We start from the raw sequence: 17464 nt of genomic DNA on the forward strand, positions 1-17464 counted from the left end.
TTCCTGCACTCAGTTATAAACGTAGAAGATATTAGCCCACTCCTTCCCCCCTCCCTGGTTTCTGAAGGGAAGGCACCCAAGGTGCCTCGGTGACAACACCCCCAAGGAAGAAAAGGAGGGAGGGGATGGGCAGGGTGCCCGGGGCGGCAGACCCGGTCCCACTCCTCCCGCAGCGGGCAGAGAGGGAGGACAGCCCTGCGGCTGACCCCGCCGAGGCAGGGGCTTACACCTGAGAGCCAGGGCACGGTCCCAAAACACAGGTGCCCGGAGCCACCCAAGATGTCCGCAGGGGCTGGCAGGGCAGGCGTAGGAGCTACAGGAGACTTGCGCGCTAACGGAGCTCTGCCCAAAGAGCACTGAGGGTGAGCAATGGGATGGTGCCTGAGACCAGGCGAAATCCATGGCAGGAAGGAGCACCCAGAGCGGGTGCGTGACCCAGGGGCGCTCCACGTAGCGTGGGGAAAGTAGGAGGGAAGTGGTTTTCCATCCACCAACATGCCACAGCACTTGGCTGGTGCCGGCACCATGCCCGTCCCTCTGCAGGGGGCTTTGCAGGCACAGCACCTGCAGTGACAGCACCACCACCCCCATCTCCTCCATGGGTAGTCCCACCTCCCTGTCCTATGAAAATGCAGGACTGCAGAGTTCTTCAGGGGAAGGGACCCCAGGAGGTCTCTAGTCCAATCTGGGGCTCACACCAGGGTCAGCTTCGAGGTCACACCAGGTTGCTCCAGGCTTGACCCAGCTGGGTCTTGAAACTTGCAAGTGTGGAGACTGTACCTCTCTGGGCAACCTGCCCCCCCACCAGACCACCCTCATGGGTAAAAGGGTCTCCTCATAGCCAGCCTGGACTTGTTTCCCCTACGTCTGCCGCGCACCACCGTGGTGTGCCTGGCTTCTTGCTGACCTCCTCGTAGGTACAGGCAGGCAGCTGTTAGGTCCCTCCAAAGCCACCCCCTCTCCAGGATGAACGAGCCCAGTCCCTCAGCCTCTCCTTGCAGGGCAAGTGCTCCAGCCCCCTGAGCTTCTTGATGTCATGTCACCCCCCTGACCTCACTCCGATTTATTACATTTTTGTTGCACCAGGGAGCCCCAAACTGGATGCAATACTCTAACTGGGGTCCAAGGAGTGGCGAGCACCGGGGGGTGCTCCTGTTAATGCAGCCCAGGATGCTGCTGGCCTTTGGTGTCAGACAGCCTGCAGGATTCGGCTTTGCTGTCTGCCAAGACCCCCGCTCCTTGCACGGGTTACAGTGCTCGGACAGGGCTGCTTCAGGAGCTGGAGATATCAATAACCCTGAGTGACAGGGTGTGTATTTGAGCAGGGGATGCACAGGGCTGAAACCCCAGCCCGCCTCGTGATGCTGCCTCGCGTAACGCTGGGCACCCCAGCCCTCACCCAGGGTATCACAGCCTGACTCAGGCATCCGAGGGCTCCAATTCACCACCTCTAATGGACCCAGCAACGATGTCAGATGCAACCACCTGCTCAGCTTTTTGCCCTGTTCCTGCACGAAATTACAGCTCTGGCGGCAAGCAACACCATACCCACGTGTCAGCCACCACCATGCGCACGTACCCTGTGAGAGAGAACGATCCAAGCTCGCGCTTTTGCACTGGGCTGAGAGCCGCAGCAGCTGCAGGGACACCCGGCTGCCCCTGGCCTCCCTGAGACCGAGAGGAGCAGGCAGCACGGAGACGATGGCCACTTCTCCGACACTTATTTAACTACCTTGGTTCGTAGGCCAGTGCCCTGAGACAGGAGGCCAGGCACCTCGCCGTCAGCAGAGCGACAGAGCCCTCCAGAGAACAATTCAGAGTGTCCAAGCTAGGCTCCTGTGATGAATCACACCCTGTATCTCTCTCTGTGCTGACCGCACTCTTTGGTTCCTCAGATAAGATACCTGAAGCCAAAAGAGCAAATTCAGAGTAATCTCTCTCCACGTTCGGCTTTTTTGCCCCGTACAAGTCTGAAGGGGAAAGTCAGCGTGAGCTCCGCAGGCTGCCCACCTGGCTGTGGATTCTTGGCAGCACGCGAAATGGTTTGGCTCAAATTTTACAGTATCTGAATTTCTCCTTTCACGTAGCTGTTTTCAGTCACTTATTTCAAAGACGTCATACCCGCCTGCACCCCTGAAATGAACCATAACCCTATTGAAGCTGCTGTTTCTCTCATTTGTACTCATCCTCACCAGTTCGAGTTCACCGATGCTGTGCCCTGTTCTAGGATCTTGAATTACTCATGTTTCTTTCAAACACTCAGTACAAATTTTAAGGTACTAAAAATACTTCTGAAAATCTCACCCCTACATTTTTAGGAAGTATGTTTAGAAAATTCTTTACTTGATTACACTGTAAGATTAATTAAGTTTATTTTTCCCAAGTAGGACCATTCATTTATGTCCTGCTTTTGGTCTTCGTAAGAAATACACTTGTTCAGTTTCAATTTGATTGCCATGTCTCGGCACTAAACTAATCGGGTTTCCAACACTGCAAGGGAATGAAAATATCGCCATGTATTCATTGACTTTTAAAAATAAGTACAAAAACATGTTTATTAAAATTTTTTAAAGTCTTATGTAAAAAATTGTTTGCCTTTTTTGAGGCAAAACCAAAGCCTATAGGTGGCAGCAGCAGACTATCAGATGAGCATAAGAAAGGGCACGGGATCCCATCTGTTCACACCCTCCAGGGGCAGACCCGACTCTCCAGACCAGGGCTACCTCCGCAGGGATACCATGCCCTTAGTATAACATAACTCATCTACACTCCCAAAAATCTGTTCAAATAAAGCAATGCAAAAGCCAGTGAAGCTGCACATACACATGGCTGCAATGGTTTTCCCCTTAGCGCAAATGTTGGCTTCTGAAGCGGCAGGCATCGCATTCGTGCTGCAAGGAGCGAAACGTGCTCTTGCTCCGCCGCGGCTACGTGGGTATCTGGTCGGCACAGGAGTCGTGCCCACCAATGCCCAAGCTGCCCTGCTGTGGGACTGGACTCAGCCGTACCACTTCACGAGGGCGGATTTGCAGCAGAAACGAACATAGGCACTTTGGGATAGAGGAAAACACAGGGCTGACCTGGGAGGACAGGCAGCTCACCTTCTTCTGAAGCTTGTAAGTTATAAATGGAGTCAAGAGCAGGAACTTGGCGGGGGGGGAAATCTCTGCTCTTCAGGCTGGCTTTACCCCAGACATCTCTGGGGAAGGCCACACACGCTGTGCACGTACAAGGACACAACTGTCACAGCCAGCAGGTTCAAGCCCTGCTCCCCCTGCCCTCCCCTTCCTCTCCCAGCAGCCAGTCCAGCCCCACCGGCGTGGCGTGCGTCCCACCAGCACAGCCACGTAAGAGGCACCTCCCTTAGTCTCCCACGCGCACGGCATCATCTCCCAGCCCAAGACGGAGAGGGGCTGGGGACGATGCTCCCCTCCGACCCTTCCCTTCCGCCCGGGGGTGAGGCCACCTCCTCCCTTGGGCGCACCCCTGAGGAGCCCCCCAGCCCTGCTCCGTCCCCTGTCGCACTGCCAGCGGGCAGGCTCCGGCAGCACAGTTCTCACAGCGTGGGCACTGCCTGGCGGCTCCGGCACAGGGGCTTGGAGAAGACCAGGGGGGTTCCCCCCATCTCATCAAAGTGCAAGGGGTTGTTCCGGGTCCCCGCCACCACCAGCTCCAGCAGCCGGACCACGCAGTCTGAAAACCAGTTCTTCAGGCGGAAATAGCCCTCCTGGAAAGAGATCCGAAGGCTGACAGGCCCCGTGGGCATCCGCACGCTCAGGCTGAACAAGCAGTTCCCCTGCGAGCTGTCCCGCACCAAGTAGGTGCCGACGGGCTCCCGCTGGAGCTTGGCGTGAGCCTCCCCCACGGACAAGGGGCCCCAGTAGAAGTCGCTGGCCTGGAGGATATTGAGGGATCGCTCCAGGACCTCCCACTCGCAGCTGCGAAACATCCGGAAACGATCGGGCAAGCCGGGGGGCACGGGGCTGGGGAGAACGCTCCGATGCTGCCTTTGCGGATGAGAAACAGTGGCGTGCGTGTTGTGCAGATCATCTGGCCTCCCTCTGATCATCTCTCAAAGAGCCCATGGATCCTGGAAAGATGCTGCCTTTACCATGCTTCCTCCTTTGCATCCAGCCTGCAGGACAGAGAGAGAGAAAGGCAAACCCAATACCTTCTTCTAACTGGGCAAGTGAAGACACTTCACAGGGAGAAGACAGCAGCAAGAGTACCAAAGAGAGTACCGGGGAGTTACTGTATGTCCCTAACCCACAGCTGTAGGGACAACCAAGGAAATACATGCAGGAAGCGCTCCAGCTGGGTCCCCACCAGCGCAAGGTAGCACCTTACAGAGCTCTGCGTCCACTGGGTTTCCGTGATCCACAGCTAGGGGCTCCCCAGCACACCCTTCAGCAGGCTGGTTCGAACCTAGCAGATCTCGGTATTTCGAGATTTCCCTCTGTTGGATGTTTAGGGGCTTTTCAGAGTGGCCTTGAGACTGGCAAGGGGAAATAACACCCCAAATCAGAATGGAAAAATTTCCCAAAGCAGGAAAGTATCGTTCACTTTGTCATTCAGTAAAAGGAGGGAAGGTTTCCTCACACCTCTCCAACCTCTTCTCTGACAAAAGGACAGACAACAGGACTTAGAAGAAGCAGAAGATGGGAATGAGCCTTTCCCACCAAACCCCATGAACCACTCCCTCATCCCAGGACATGCCTGTTTCACTGTGTCAGAAGAAAGCAAATGTCTTGGATCAAGACCCCTTCAAGAAATGTTAAACCATCAACTTCAGGGCTGGGATTGCCACGAATGAGAGACCACTTAATGCTGATACCAGACACTGCTGACGTCCCAGGAATGATTCAGCTCAGGCCCTTCCAGCCCCTTAACTTCTGTTTCTGCCAGAGGGACACCTCCCCCAGCCAGCAGACGATGCTGCCTCTCCCTGTCACTGTCCTGCACTCATGTGCTGTGTTCAAAGTGCCCTCCCTTATGTCATGACCCTGCTCATCTCCTGCACCTCGTGTTATCACCAGGCTGTCTGTTTTCAGAAATGCAAATTCCTGAACTCAGTGTTGCCATCAGCCATCCACGTCATTTCAATTATATAAAAAAATACATATTCTGCATGTGTGTGTGTGTATATAGATATATATATGCATAAACATAAAAACCACAGCCCCAAGCCAGAGGCTCATTCGGTGTGAGAAGCTGAGCTGTTACATACCACTTCCCCAGGCCTGACAAGTCAGTAGCTCACCGCCAAACCCTGCCCTCGGTCCCTTGACATACTCCATTAACCCAGTCACACTCGCTGACAGCGCAGCCGTGCTCGCAGCAGAACAGACTGCTGACACGCAGCCTGCAGCGGAGGAAGAGACGCACTCCTCCATCTCCGGCAGTCCCCCCCACCGCAGACTCCCGGGAGCATCGGGGCTCATAGCGGGCAGGCAGCCCCCCAGGGAACACGCAAGGACCTGCGGAGGGCTTGCTCTGGAGGGAGAGGTTTAGGTTAGGCTTAGCTCCTTGCAAGGTTCCCCTCATCTCACACCCTTCGCTGGCTATTCAAAAGCCTCGCGCTCCTTTCGGTGCTCATGCAGCTGGACGGAGCCCACTCTGTGCCTGGGGAGAGGACATGGAGTGGCAGGGCCAAATGTCTTTCCCTCACACAGGCACGGTAGTTTTGGAAAGGAGGCAACTGCCCGGCAATGCCTTGCCTACAGTCATCTTTCCTCTCCTAACATCTCTCAATACTTAACAGTAATACCTATAACGTAGTTGTCAGGCAGGTCTCCATACATGGAGCCATGAACACCTTTTCCAAGAGCAGCTTGGGAAGCTTCTCCAGTTTCTAGTACTCTGCTTTGCAGTCCACAAGCCGCTAACATCCCTGGTACCGCTCTGATGTACCGCTCTGAATGCTGCCAGTCCTGCCCTTTAGCTACGTGTCACCACGGGAGGGAAATTCCACACTTAGAGAAAGGTGGGAGGGGAAGGAAGGAGTTAACCAAGTCAGGTTTTTTCTTTTCCATTAAAAAAAAAAAAAAAAAAGGCAGCAGTTGAAAGCTGCTCGGATGGTTCAGCAAGTCAGAATAAATCTTAGGGCAAGTTGATTTAGTGAGCAGAACACAAGTAAACACAGTCACCACGTGCAGTGACTAGGGCTATCTATCACCAGCGAAAACTCAACACTGTAGGCGCCACAAGAAGTTGCAGCATCTCTGTCCCTCTCTGCTGGGCGAGGAAGCTATAGAGCCCTCTGACATTAGCTACTATAGAAAAAGAAGGTCATACTACTGCCAGCTGCCTCCAGGGCTGCAGCTATAGGCTCGATGGGAGCGAGGAGCCTTGCTCCCACCAGCAGCCACTCTTCCCAAACAGCAACTTCTCTTGGATCCAAATGGAAATTTTGCCAATCTCATGGGTCTAGGCTGGAAAATACATTCAAGCAGGAAAACAGAAGCAGGCAGCTGTCTTTCATTTCCAGGCTAGTTTTAAAAATAACAAACAAATAGATGATTTGTTTAAGGCTGCAGATGCTATTTGACAGAAGAAAAAAAACCCTTGTTTTTCCCAGTTTTCAACCTTGAGCCATTCTCCTAAGCCCTTTAAGAAAAATCCACTGCTGCTAGAAGTCTGACTGACTAAGAACTGAGACTGTGTCATCGTTTCGAATTCAAAGTAAAGGCAAAAATAGCACCCTCGCAATTTGTTCACTCGGTTTGAAATCTACATATGGGTCAGAGCCTCAGACGGCGTGAATTTGTTTAGCTTCAGTGACCCATTTCTAACAGATGACTGCCTGGCCTGCAGTGCAGTATTAGTTATATTAATATTATCTCTAGAAGTGCTTCCTGATATTACCTTTAAGGTTCACTTTTAATGCGTCAACAGGTCCTATGTGTACATGGCCTCCTACGTCAAGGAGGATGAGCAGACTCTCAGGATTAGGAATAAGCCAGCCCAGGGGTGTAATGAAATACACATGCATAATTAGTTCTGCTTCTGATTTGCCACACCACAATTTGCTTTCCCAACCGCCCCTACAAAAAACCCCAACGCCCAAACACATTACTACCTCCCTACTGCAAGACAGTCAGAACAGCGCTTGCAGCCAAAGCAATATACCCTAAAAAGCCGGCATCCAACTAATTAAAAGGCTGGCTAAGTTTCCCAGACCTTCTGATTTACTGCAAGTTCAAGAGCTTTTCAAAATAAGTGCTCTTGACACAGGGCATTCTGCTTTCCTCCTCGCTCACTACCCAGGCAAAGCAGCATATTTCATATAAGGAGACAATTCTAGTAAACTAGGGGACCGTATGCAGCCTCTGGTGTCAGCCAAGCCAGCCCTGCACCCTGGGGCTTGACAAATCCGGCACGTTCAGCAGCAGCTTCAAGTACTCAGCTATGGTTTGTTCTTGCACTCTTCCTCCAGGACACTTGAAAGAGCTTACCTCTTTATATTTACCACCCATAGGGATGAGTTTCTGAACGTCAGGCCTGGAAGCGGTCCGATTTCAAGAGTTCTGACGGGGCACTTCCCAGTTTTTGCAAAGAGAAAAAAAACTTTTACTTAAAAGCAGATCCATCCTTTGAAAAGAAAGAGACGTTCATCAGACAGGCGACTAAGCCCAGTAGTTCGCCATAATGTGGATCTGAAATACAGCAAATCTGGGGACAGGTTGTCTGTCTCAACCTCTTTGACCTGTATGATTGTAGAAGCATGTATACAGCACTTCAGATAGCAACAGAGACAACAGATTATTATTGTTGTTATTATTATTGCTACAAAGCCATGAGCCGATTAGGTCCAGACAGCTCACAAGTGGCCTATGGACAAATGCAAAGACCATAAAGTTGCCATCATCATCTGGAAGCGGGAACCATAGAACCCGAAAGTTAAGAGATAAGGAATAAGCTTTAGGATTTGGAACAGCAAATTCAAACTTGTGCTCAATGCAACGCACAACATTTAGAGTATCTTATCTGAAACGGCGCTGCTAAGTTACCTGAATAGCGACCCAGTCCGTTCTGGCCCTCGCGCTTCTGCCCTGCTTCCCCGGCTCTCGAGGCTTTTCTTTCTCACCTCGCGGATGGAAAACTAAACCCGCTCACCTGGTGGAGCAGCAGAGCATCACTTGTGCAATCGCATATCTGTCAGCAGATGCATCAGCAAGCTGAAAAAACGAACCCAGCCTTCCGCACGCCTTTCAGAGGCAGTCCCTGTAAGGCTTCACTTATACCTATGCTCCATTACTTAACACCACTTCTCTGCATCCCCCCCAGCGGAGCCCAGACGGGGCACACACCCCACAAGCCACATTGACTTGCAGCTAGCAGAACTGTGGGTCTATCCCATCACTACGCTACCCACTCCATTCAGCTTCAACATCTCCCAATTATCAATCCCGCAGTTCCCAGAGCAGATAGATGGAGGCTGGGATAATTTGGAAAAGCTCTCCCTGAGGTACCCTGCAAACCCTTGCAGCAGCGGCCCCATTCCAGGCAGCAGAGCCTGAGCAGACATCTCTTGCTTGCATGTCTGCATCCCACAGAAATGCACTGCCTACTGATTTGTGGCTGGAGAGGATGTCTCAAAGGAAAGCTCGAGCAAACGGCTGGAAAAGAAACCTCCCTGGTAAGAGCCAAGCGTGCAGCGCTGTGTTTTAATGGTGGGCCAGCCTGGTTCCCACAGCTGCCACCGTCTGCCACACGCTGGCACCGGTTTAAACCACGCTGTCACCGCCACGCTGCGTGACTGCGCAGCCACACCAATGCCCCTTGTCACGAGCACCCTACCATGGCCAAGGCGACCAGGGCTGATCCAGAAAGGGCTCGTGGAGGGAGAAGGGAAAGGCAGGAGACACACAGACAGACGTGCGCCAAAGAGCACAGAGGGAGCTGTGGTTAGGCGAGGAATGTGGTGCAGCTCAGCGAAGAGGACCAATGTTAATCACAGCCAATTTCTCCAGCACAAAGCAGGCCCAGGAGACGTTGCAGTTCCCTCTGTCTTTTACGCCGCAGCTATAGAGTTTGATGCAAGGCTGCCATTATGTCTGACACGTGAGGGAACACGTGGAAAAAAGAAAAAAACCCACACCACCCACACACACCCCAAACCAAAACTGTTTCGCTACACAACCAGCATTCAACAAGGATGCAATATTTAATAAAATAAAATAAGCTGAGGCAGCACACACACCGTGACAGTTCCTGCCTCCATGCAGTAGAGATGCCGAGCAGGAGGATCCTGGATGCGGGCTCTGGGAAGCAGCTGCTGGACACCTTGCAAGAGGACTGGTCTTATCAAACCCTTCCCAACATTTTGGGGTTGGAGAACATACTTCAAAACCCACAAATAACTTCCCATGGATCTGATATTTAGGTTTTGTACTTCTTATCGTATTTTTCTATAACATGTGTTTTCTGCGTTAACGTGACACTGATACAGGCTAAAAGGTTTTTACCCCAAGAAAACTCAGAAGACAGTGTGATGTGCGCCAACTATTCTTCAAGGCAGGGAAGTCTGCAAGCATGTTTGGTTTCAGCATAACATGCTTCAAAAAAAAGGAAGGTGGCAGTTTACAGGGAAAGCTAATTGCTTTTGCTGGACTAACCGGAAGAGCTGAAAGAAAGACCCCGTTTTCAGGGTCCGCTCCTCACACCTTGGAAATACTATGTGCATTCAGAACAACTACTTCCAAATGAAACAGCCCGTTACTCGTAGAAATAGCCCAGTGTGAAACTGTAATCCTAACATATCAAAATAACAGAGAAGTCACATCGCTTCCCTGAACTTGAAGGCTGCTGTGCAGTAGCCACAAGCAACTACAGCTTGTTCCACAGCAAGTAAAAGTACCAAAATGACTGACTGGCTTCTGGCAAAACCAGCTTCTATTGGAGACTGAGTTACTTTCCCGCCCCGTAACTGGGGAAAAGAGAATTAAAAAAAAAAAAATTAGAAGAAGGAAACCAGTAGGGGTTACTGCTAAGTTTCAAAGCTGCAGCTGAGGCTATCCTGCCATGGCTTAAGAAAAGAGCGTTGTTGTTGCTTACCTCTGGCCAACACAACAACATTTTTGGTAAGCAAGGGAAGCCCGGTCGCGTTGCTCCTTGCAGTTTCATAGTGAGCAGCCATCCCTGCCAATGTCAGTGCAGCAGAGCTACACGAAGCTTCAGCCCTGTGCTCAGCCGGGGAACACAGCCTCCGCACGGCTGCCTTGCCTTCCCTCTCTCCCCACCGCCCGCCAGCTGGGGAAGCAGCCCTCTGGGAAGACGGCCGGGCTCTCCCCAGTTTGGGTGCAGAAACAAGGAGATGGGGAGAGGGCATGATGAGGAGGAAGAAAGAGGCCAAGACAACACCAGTCCCTCATGGCTCCCTACTGGAAACGCTCTGTCCCCTCTCCCTGCCGAGAGGGGTATCAGTGGGAAGGGGGTAGCGATGCCCGGGGCTGTATCCTCGCCCTCAGTTGGGGCAGAGCTCTGCATCCACCGGTCACGGCTCCTCAGCCTCGCCAGCTCCTCCCAGCCCCGGACCAGCAGCACAGGTACGTTTCCTCCGTTCCAGCCTCTCTCAGCTAAATTGACTTTTTTCAGTTGTTCCAGCACCCTGTTTGAGGAAATGAGTAAATCCTGAGAAGTGAAGGCTGTCAGCGGTCCCCGCGATGGCCGTGGCCTCATCAAAACCATCACATTTAGCAGGAAAGGAATTCAAAGAAGCAGCTAACTAAGAAATAAGTGTCTGCAGCTAAAACTGGTTCAATATCATGATCAGAACTAGGATTTTAGAGAAGACTCCCAGGCGCTTAACCAACGCGAGCCAGAGCACAGAGGCACAGGGGAGAGATCCTCCCTTGGCTCTTAAGAAGGACCAGCTTCAGAAGATGTGAGGGGCCACTGAGCAATACCAGTTCCCGTGCCTCCAGAGGAAGGGGCGAGGGTCACAAAGCACAAATGCACCACAACACTAAGTTTTATAATGGGGGATTTCCAACACACAAAATAAAGAAACTAGTCCTGAGAGTCAAAAGTGAAAAGAAAAAAAATTAAGTCATGAGAGGTTATTTAGGAAATCTTAAAGTGACAGAGCATGTAGACCTCCCACAAACGATGGAGGAGGGACACTGCCTGGCTAAGAGGACAGGCTTGGGGGACAACACAGGTCACATCGCAGGTACTAGCTGTAGGTGCGACAGCTTGCAAGGGCCTCTGCTTTGGATCAGAGGCACCAAACACACACACTACAAAACCACAGTCCCTGCCCAAATCTCTCTACAACCTCAATAATCCTTCAGAAGATGAAAAGCTAACCCTGGCGGAGCTGATATAAAGGAATATAAATTACTGACGGTAGGGAGCAAATTTACATGAGGATGGCTGTCATGAAACTGGGACAGTAGGTAGCCAAGACAAACAAAACAAAAACCAGAAAACAAATGGCATTTTCAGTTTATCAAAAACAGAAAACCTCTGGGGGAATCATTTAATTCACTGGGATACCAGCAAGTGGGGACGAGGACACTGCAGAAAAGCTACATAAGCAAGCAGATATTCTTTTTTTTTTCTTGCACAGGATGCTGAGGAGATTCCCCAGTATTTAATGCTATTTAACCTGAATGGGGAGAAGGGGGTGCTCCATCAGAAGAGATGGGGAAAAGTGACATTAAAAACCAGAAAGTCAGTGGGACACAGTGGACTATACCCAGGGATTTTGAAGGAATTTGGAAATGGCTGGTTAAGATGCAAAGAGAGGTGCTCTCTCAATCAAATCAGCTGCTACTACCAATTGCCAGAGTGCTGCAAGTGTTGTAAGGAACATTTTTTTGACAGGCACTGCTAAGGAGCAGCACACAGATACCTGATTATGGGGGAGAGGCAATCCCTGGATAGGGCTCTCCATCAGGAAGACGATAGCTGAAGCAGCAACAGCTGCCGGGACATGCCTTGCGCTTCCCTACAGCCTCCGTGCCAGAAGCACGCCAAAAACCGAGACACAGCGCACGAGGTAAAGACCCAGCAGCACCCCGGGACCTGTAAAGCAGATGGACAGAAGACAAGAAGCAGCCGCGCCCCGGGGTGATGGGAGGTGGAAAAGGGGTGTCCTGAGGAAACCAAGGCATTTCAACCCCTGCACATCCGAACACCTCTCTGCCGCCCTCCCAGCCGCTGCATCTTCCCCCCAGATCGACCCAGCACACGTTGCAGAGCGTCCCTCCCTGTAACAGGTCGGTGGGTACAAGTAGTCCAAAGCCTCCCCCAGCTCAGGTGGGAGCGGCTGCCTTCCCCCTGCCCATGCAAACACACGTTAACGCAGGTCCCTTTATAGAAATCATCTCCCACTTTATTCAAGCTGCCATTGCCCACGGCACCTCAAACACCGGAGGTCTAACCTCACTCCCCCACAGGCAGCTTCCAGCCTCATGTTACTTAAATGTAGGCAGCCAGCTGGAAAAGCAGCGAGCCCCCTCCATTGCCTTCCCAGGGCGAACAGTGGCAAAATAATTTCACTCTCTGCAGGCCAGAGAAGTCAGAGGTCACTCAAAATTCGGCAGGCTGGCAAGCACCAGGAGGCCAGGTGAGACTCTGTCCTCACAAATGCAAGTGGATGCAGACTTGTAGGAAAACAAACTGGGTCTATATTTCGAAGAGCAATAAATTAAGTGGCGCAGCTGACGAATGAGTCGAGTAACCGTGCTGAGAGTTCGTTAAGGAAAGCTCTAGCTCGGAATGCAAAAGCAGTCATTAAAAACCAAGAAGCAAACACGAGCGTGAGGTTGCAAAATGGATGGGTGGGAACCTAACAGTAATGTCACCACCTGAGATAGCATGTTCAGTTCCAGTCACCTTAAATGAAAACAGATAGAATTGAAACAAAGGGGATGGGTGATAAGAAGTCACATGTAAGTGTTCAGAGAGAGCCTGGAGAAACTTCATGCTCAATTTAGAGAGCAGACAGATACAAGGGGATGCAAGAGAGAAGATACAGCACAATCAGGCCGTTCTTTTTATGCTCTTTCATAAAACTAGAAGAGAGGAAGTTCAAAGGTGACCGAGATTGAAAAGTAACTAATTTTAAAACTCATAAAAGGAAAAACTCCAATCACATAGACATTAAAATGCTGCTGCTGGGGAAAGTGAGAGAGCTGATCTGAGGAGTCTCATTTCTCTTCTTTCTCAAACATCTCTGCTTTGTCTCGGTAAAGTACCCACCATTCTATGCTTTAACAGACCTTAGGCAGAGGGATCCAGCAGCGAAGGGCTGGGTTTTTGTAGCATCACCTTTTTAAGCCACCTCTGAACCATTCAAACTTTACATAAGACTAAGGGGAGCCCAGCACAAGGCATAAATGTCCTTTAGTCATGCAAAACTGAAGAACTAAACAAGGGTTTATAAAATCACTGCAAGGAATCTACTATGGACCTGCCGCAGAGTAGTTAAAGCAGCTCAGCCCGTTTTTTTCCTCATTTTTTAATGACTAAAAAGAACAGCACCTCTCGCTTCTATGTGCTGACTTGAATATTGGTATGCATCCTACACAAATGGCAGATTTCAGTGATTACTGCTAAAGCAGCTCAGAATCAGAAACAGCTGTGGCAATGAGGTTAGAAAGAGACATTCCCTCTGCCTCAGTCTCCCTTTGCGCGGGGCTCTTGCTCCATCGTGTCACTTAGCCGGGCCTCGGAGGATGAACATAACTTCTAGCAGGGGGATTGGAGAATGTTTCTTCAGCTCCGGCTTCCCTCCTTCCATGTCCCAACATATCTCACCAAAAAACAAGGAAGAACTCAAATATGGATGAAGAATAACATGGATGAAGAATAATATTGCTGGTGTATCAAAAAGCATAATCAAACCATTTCTGTGGGCATTCACGCACATCACCACGAGTGTGCCATCCCAAGCAAACCTACGCCGACCTCCCCTCAGCTTTAGCAACGCACCTTCAGCAAGCTGTGCAAAAGCCCAGCTATGCGGTTCAGATTGCAGGAACAGGAACGGAGATCTTTGACATTTTCCAACTGCTAATAGTCACACTTATTTTCTTCCCTGACAGCCTTAGCCTAAGTTTCCAAATAAACTTTCTTACCGAGGAAGTACGAAAGTAGATTCAAACTGTTCCTGAACTGCAGAATCACACACACACAAAAAGCCCCTGTTGCACAAGTCACAATCTGAAGTCAAAATTTTTCTTCAGCATTTGCAGGAGATGAGGGGGAGGACAAAAACTCTCTGCTTAGACAAAGACAACTGAATGCTGACAGCTTAACCCAATTTTGCCAGCCACAACTCCCAAAGAGACGATGTAAAGCTAAAGCAGCCTATTTGCAAACTTAATATTGGCACCGTTCAATTCTTTCCCTTGTCCTTCACACGTGTTTGCGAACAAGCAGAGGCACAGAAAGCGCATGGGGAGCAGGAAGGGAGAAGGCAGAGAGAATGTGCATTATCAAAATACCTTGAGAGCAGTTCTTGGAAATGTGCAGCCTGCAAGCCTGTATCAGACACTCATTTCCTGTGAAGTGCACACAGGCCTTTTCATTTCTCCACTGAAGAGGATGAAAATAAGGGGGCAGCTCTAAAGTCTCCAAAGACAACACAAAACCAGCATTTAGCGATTTTACTAAAACTGAATTAACGTTTTTATACTATTAAATACCTATTGAATAGAAGCAGACATTCCCAGAAGTTTCAAAAGTAGGACTTTCTACACCTCTCACTTCTAAATCTTAACTTGAAATCTTGCACTTGGTCGGTGGGGGAAATGAATTTTACTCGAGTCATTTTGACCACTCACTAACACAAAGCCACCAAATCCTGCTACATCAAACACCACTGCACTTTTTTTTTTTTTAAGGGTCTGAGACCAATTTCAGCAAAATGGTGAGCTAATAAATACCTTACTGAGGCAGAAGGCTACAGGATATGCACAAATGCAAACCAGAAGAGCAGGCAGTAGTGAAGTAGACTGACAGGACAGAAGGGAGTAAGTTGATACCATGCCTGCCTTCTGCCTCTACTTACATGTAATCAAGGATCTAATTAATGTAGCATTTACTTGTGTTATTTTAAAAAAATATATCATGCCTCCTAATGACACACACACTTAACACCTTTACTCTCTAAAAAGATATCATCCCTGTATGGCATACTCAGCTCTTGTACCATCCACATTTTTATTTACAGAAAGAGATGCAGGTGCCCACCTCTCCTGGCTTGCGAGCTTTCGGCAAGCACCACTAGCCGAGGTCTGCAGCGGCCTGGAATAACGGCTCAGGAACACACAACACACCACGTCCCCACAGCTTTTATTAATCTAACCACAGCATCAACCTGACCCAAATGATGTCACATTTAAGTATTGGCACTATCTGTTTATTGCTGACCAAACTAAGGTAGGAGAAACCAGGAGAGAGAAGCCAGTGGGTGGTAGGGGGAGATGGGGGTGGTGAGGAGCTGCAGGGAAAGACTCAGAGGAAAGGGCGAAACCCCAGCAGGGACGGAGAGAAAAGAGGAGCAAGGGAAGAAACACAGCTCCAAAGGCACATTTTCTCCTTTGTTTCTCAGCAATGCAACCACAATATTAGTGACAGCAACTAAGAATTTACACCACCCAACTCCAGCTCTATCCTTGCGCAAACCGACCACCAACTTCACAGAAATCCCAGCTGGATTGAGGGTAAGAGGCACTGGCTACATGTTTGACACTGTCATCTGAAAACTGAACGTGGCAGGCACGGCAGGGGCAGGGACACACACCTGGGAGGATTTGCAGCAGCTCAGCCTTTCCCTGGTGCTCCTTTATGCCCGCTTTTCGGAACCCCAGCACAGTTTACCTGTGCCTGCCAATGCAATCTTAAACAAAAGCCCTGCGCTGCCTCTCACCCCACTACATTTAAGTGATAAGCAAGCCAGGTTGTTGAAGGACATATGACATACTAAACGGTAACAAGGAGCACAGAAATAACAAAGGCCCAGATCCCAGTCTAGCTCAGGAAAAGATGGGAACCTGTGTGGAAGGTTGGCGTGCCAGTAATCCCACAGGTTTGTGCCCAAGAGCCTTCCCCTCTGGACAAGAATCTGTACTTCAACAACTACGTTTTAAATCACATAACCAGCAGAATCGCTCACAAACACAGAAACAAAGCTTGGCTTCATCTGCAGCGACTGGCCGCATCTCGTTGTAACTTGATTCAACCAAGACCAACATTATGTGATAATAGAGCCTCAGTCCCACAAACTTCTGTGCATGTGCATAATTTTTAAGCACGTGACCATAGCCCCGCTGTGACTGAATGGGCTATTTGACGTTCATACAGCATCTGAACTGCAGTCGCAATTGTTTGGAGAAATAAGATATGCCTGCTAACCCTCTTAAGGGCACAGTCAATAGAGAATGAAACATCGGGAAACCGTAGTTATTTCTGATCCCACCCCATGTCACATAGTTGAGCACGGTCAACATGTGACTGGGGTTTTCAGCTGAGTTCTCTGAGAGTTTCAAGGACTAGAACTAGCAAACGGCACTGTCTGGACCACATAGTCCTAAATAGCAGCTTTATAACAATAATCTTTACCCTCAACTTTCCAGAACAATGGTCAAGCCACATCCCCCTCCTTCACCCATGCAGGGGAAGAAAAAAGCCAGGGACATTAATTTAACATTCTTTAGTTCCTCTCAGTTACCTCTGGGGTTCATCCAGATCCTGTTTCCAAGCTCAGGAATACACACTTAAACTAAATTTTAAAAAAAAGGAAAAAAAAAGATCCTAAGAGTAGCACAAGCTGGTAACTATTCCAAAATTCTCAGTAAGAGCGTGTGCGGTTGTGGGAAAAAGTGAGTAGCAGATCCTACATGGCTGCGAGCACCATGACTCAGATTGCATAAAGAAGGAGGTTTTAGCGATAACCTTTGCCGACGAGGCTTTTCATGGGCGCGCAGCACTGATCTTCTGAGAAAAGGCAGGTGTGAGGCTGCGTTCTGACTGTGCCGGGTCTGGAGGATGGTGAGTTCCTCTGCCTTTCAAGGGCAACCCCAACGGGCACGTACGCTCCTGGTTCACGGTTACCCCGTTTCCTTGTAACGCCTTCGATTCTGGCAGGCAGCTCGCTTTTCCAGCTAAAAGCAAGTGTAACACCCTGCGTACCACTTCTCCAGTGGTTCATGTGAAGGGAAAGAAGTGGCGTGAAGACCAAGTTACCCGCTCCCCGGACCCATGTGGCTGCTTCCCTACAGACCCATCTGAGACAGCACACAATTTGCAGGTTTCACTTTAAAACAAGCATCTCCTGCCCTGATGCTGTGGAGAACACCTTGACGGCAGGACAAGCCCCACGCCCCACGGAGCCTCCCAGGCTGCTCCCAGCACCCCACCGCCACCCCAGCACGGCACATGGCTCCCTTCAGGGCCGGCAGTGAGTTGCCAACACCCCAAATCCTCCCCTGACCCCTCCCGGGGAAGGCAC

General features: G+C 50.1%; 1 protein-coding gene across 1 annotated transcript; it reads right to left on the bottom strand.

Moving 5' to 3' along the window:
* Positions 1–3529: 3529 nt before the first annotated feature.
* On the bottom strand, positions 3530–4131 carry LOC104075600 (suppressor of cytokine signaling 1-like). Its single transcript, XM_009576157.1, has one exon. The coding sequence runs from the start codon at positions 4067–4069 to the stop codon at positions 3557–3559; it is 513 nt and encodes a 170-aa protein (XP_009574452.1). The 5' UTR covers positions 4070–4131; the 3' UTR covers positions 3530–3556.
* Positions 4132–17464: the final 13333 nt, after the last annotated feature.

This window comes from Fulmarus glacialis, unplaced genomic scaffold (assembly GCF_000690835.1).
Source record: "Fulmarus glacialis isolate BGI_N327 unplaced genomic scaffold, ASM69083v1 scaffold16014, whole genome shotgun sequence".
In the NCBI taxonomy this organism is placed as follows: Eukaryota; Metazoa; Chordata; class Aves; order Procellariiformes; family Procellariidae; genus Fulmarus; species Fulmarus glacialis.

Bases quoted from the DNA above. Each gene is read 5' to 3' on its own strand.
- LOC104075600 (XM_009576157.1), bottom strand. From the start codon at position 4,069: ATGATCAGAGGGAGGCCAGATGATCTGCACAACACGCACGCCACTGTT.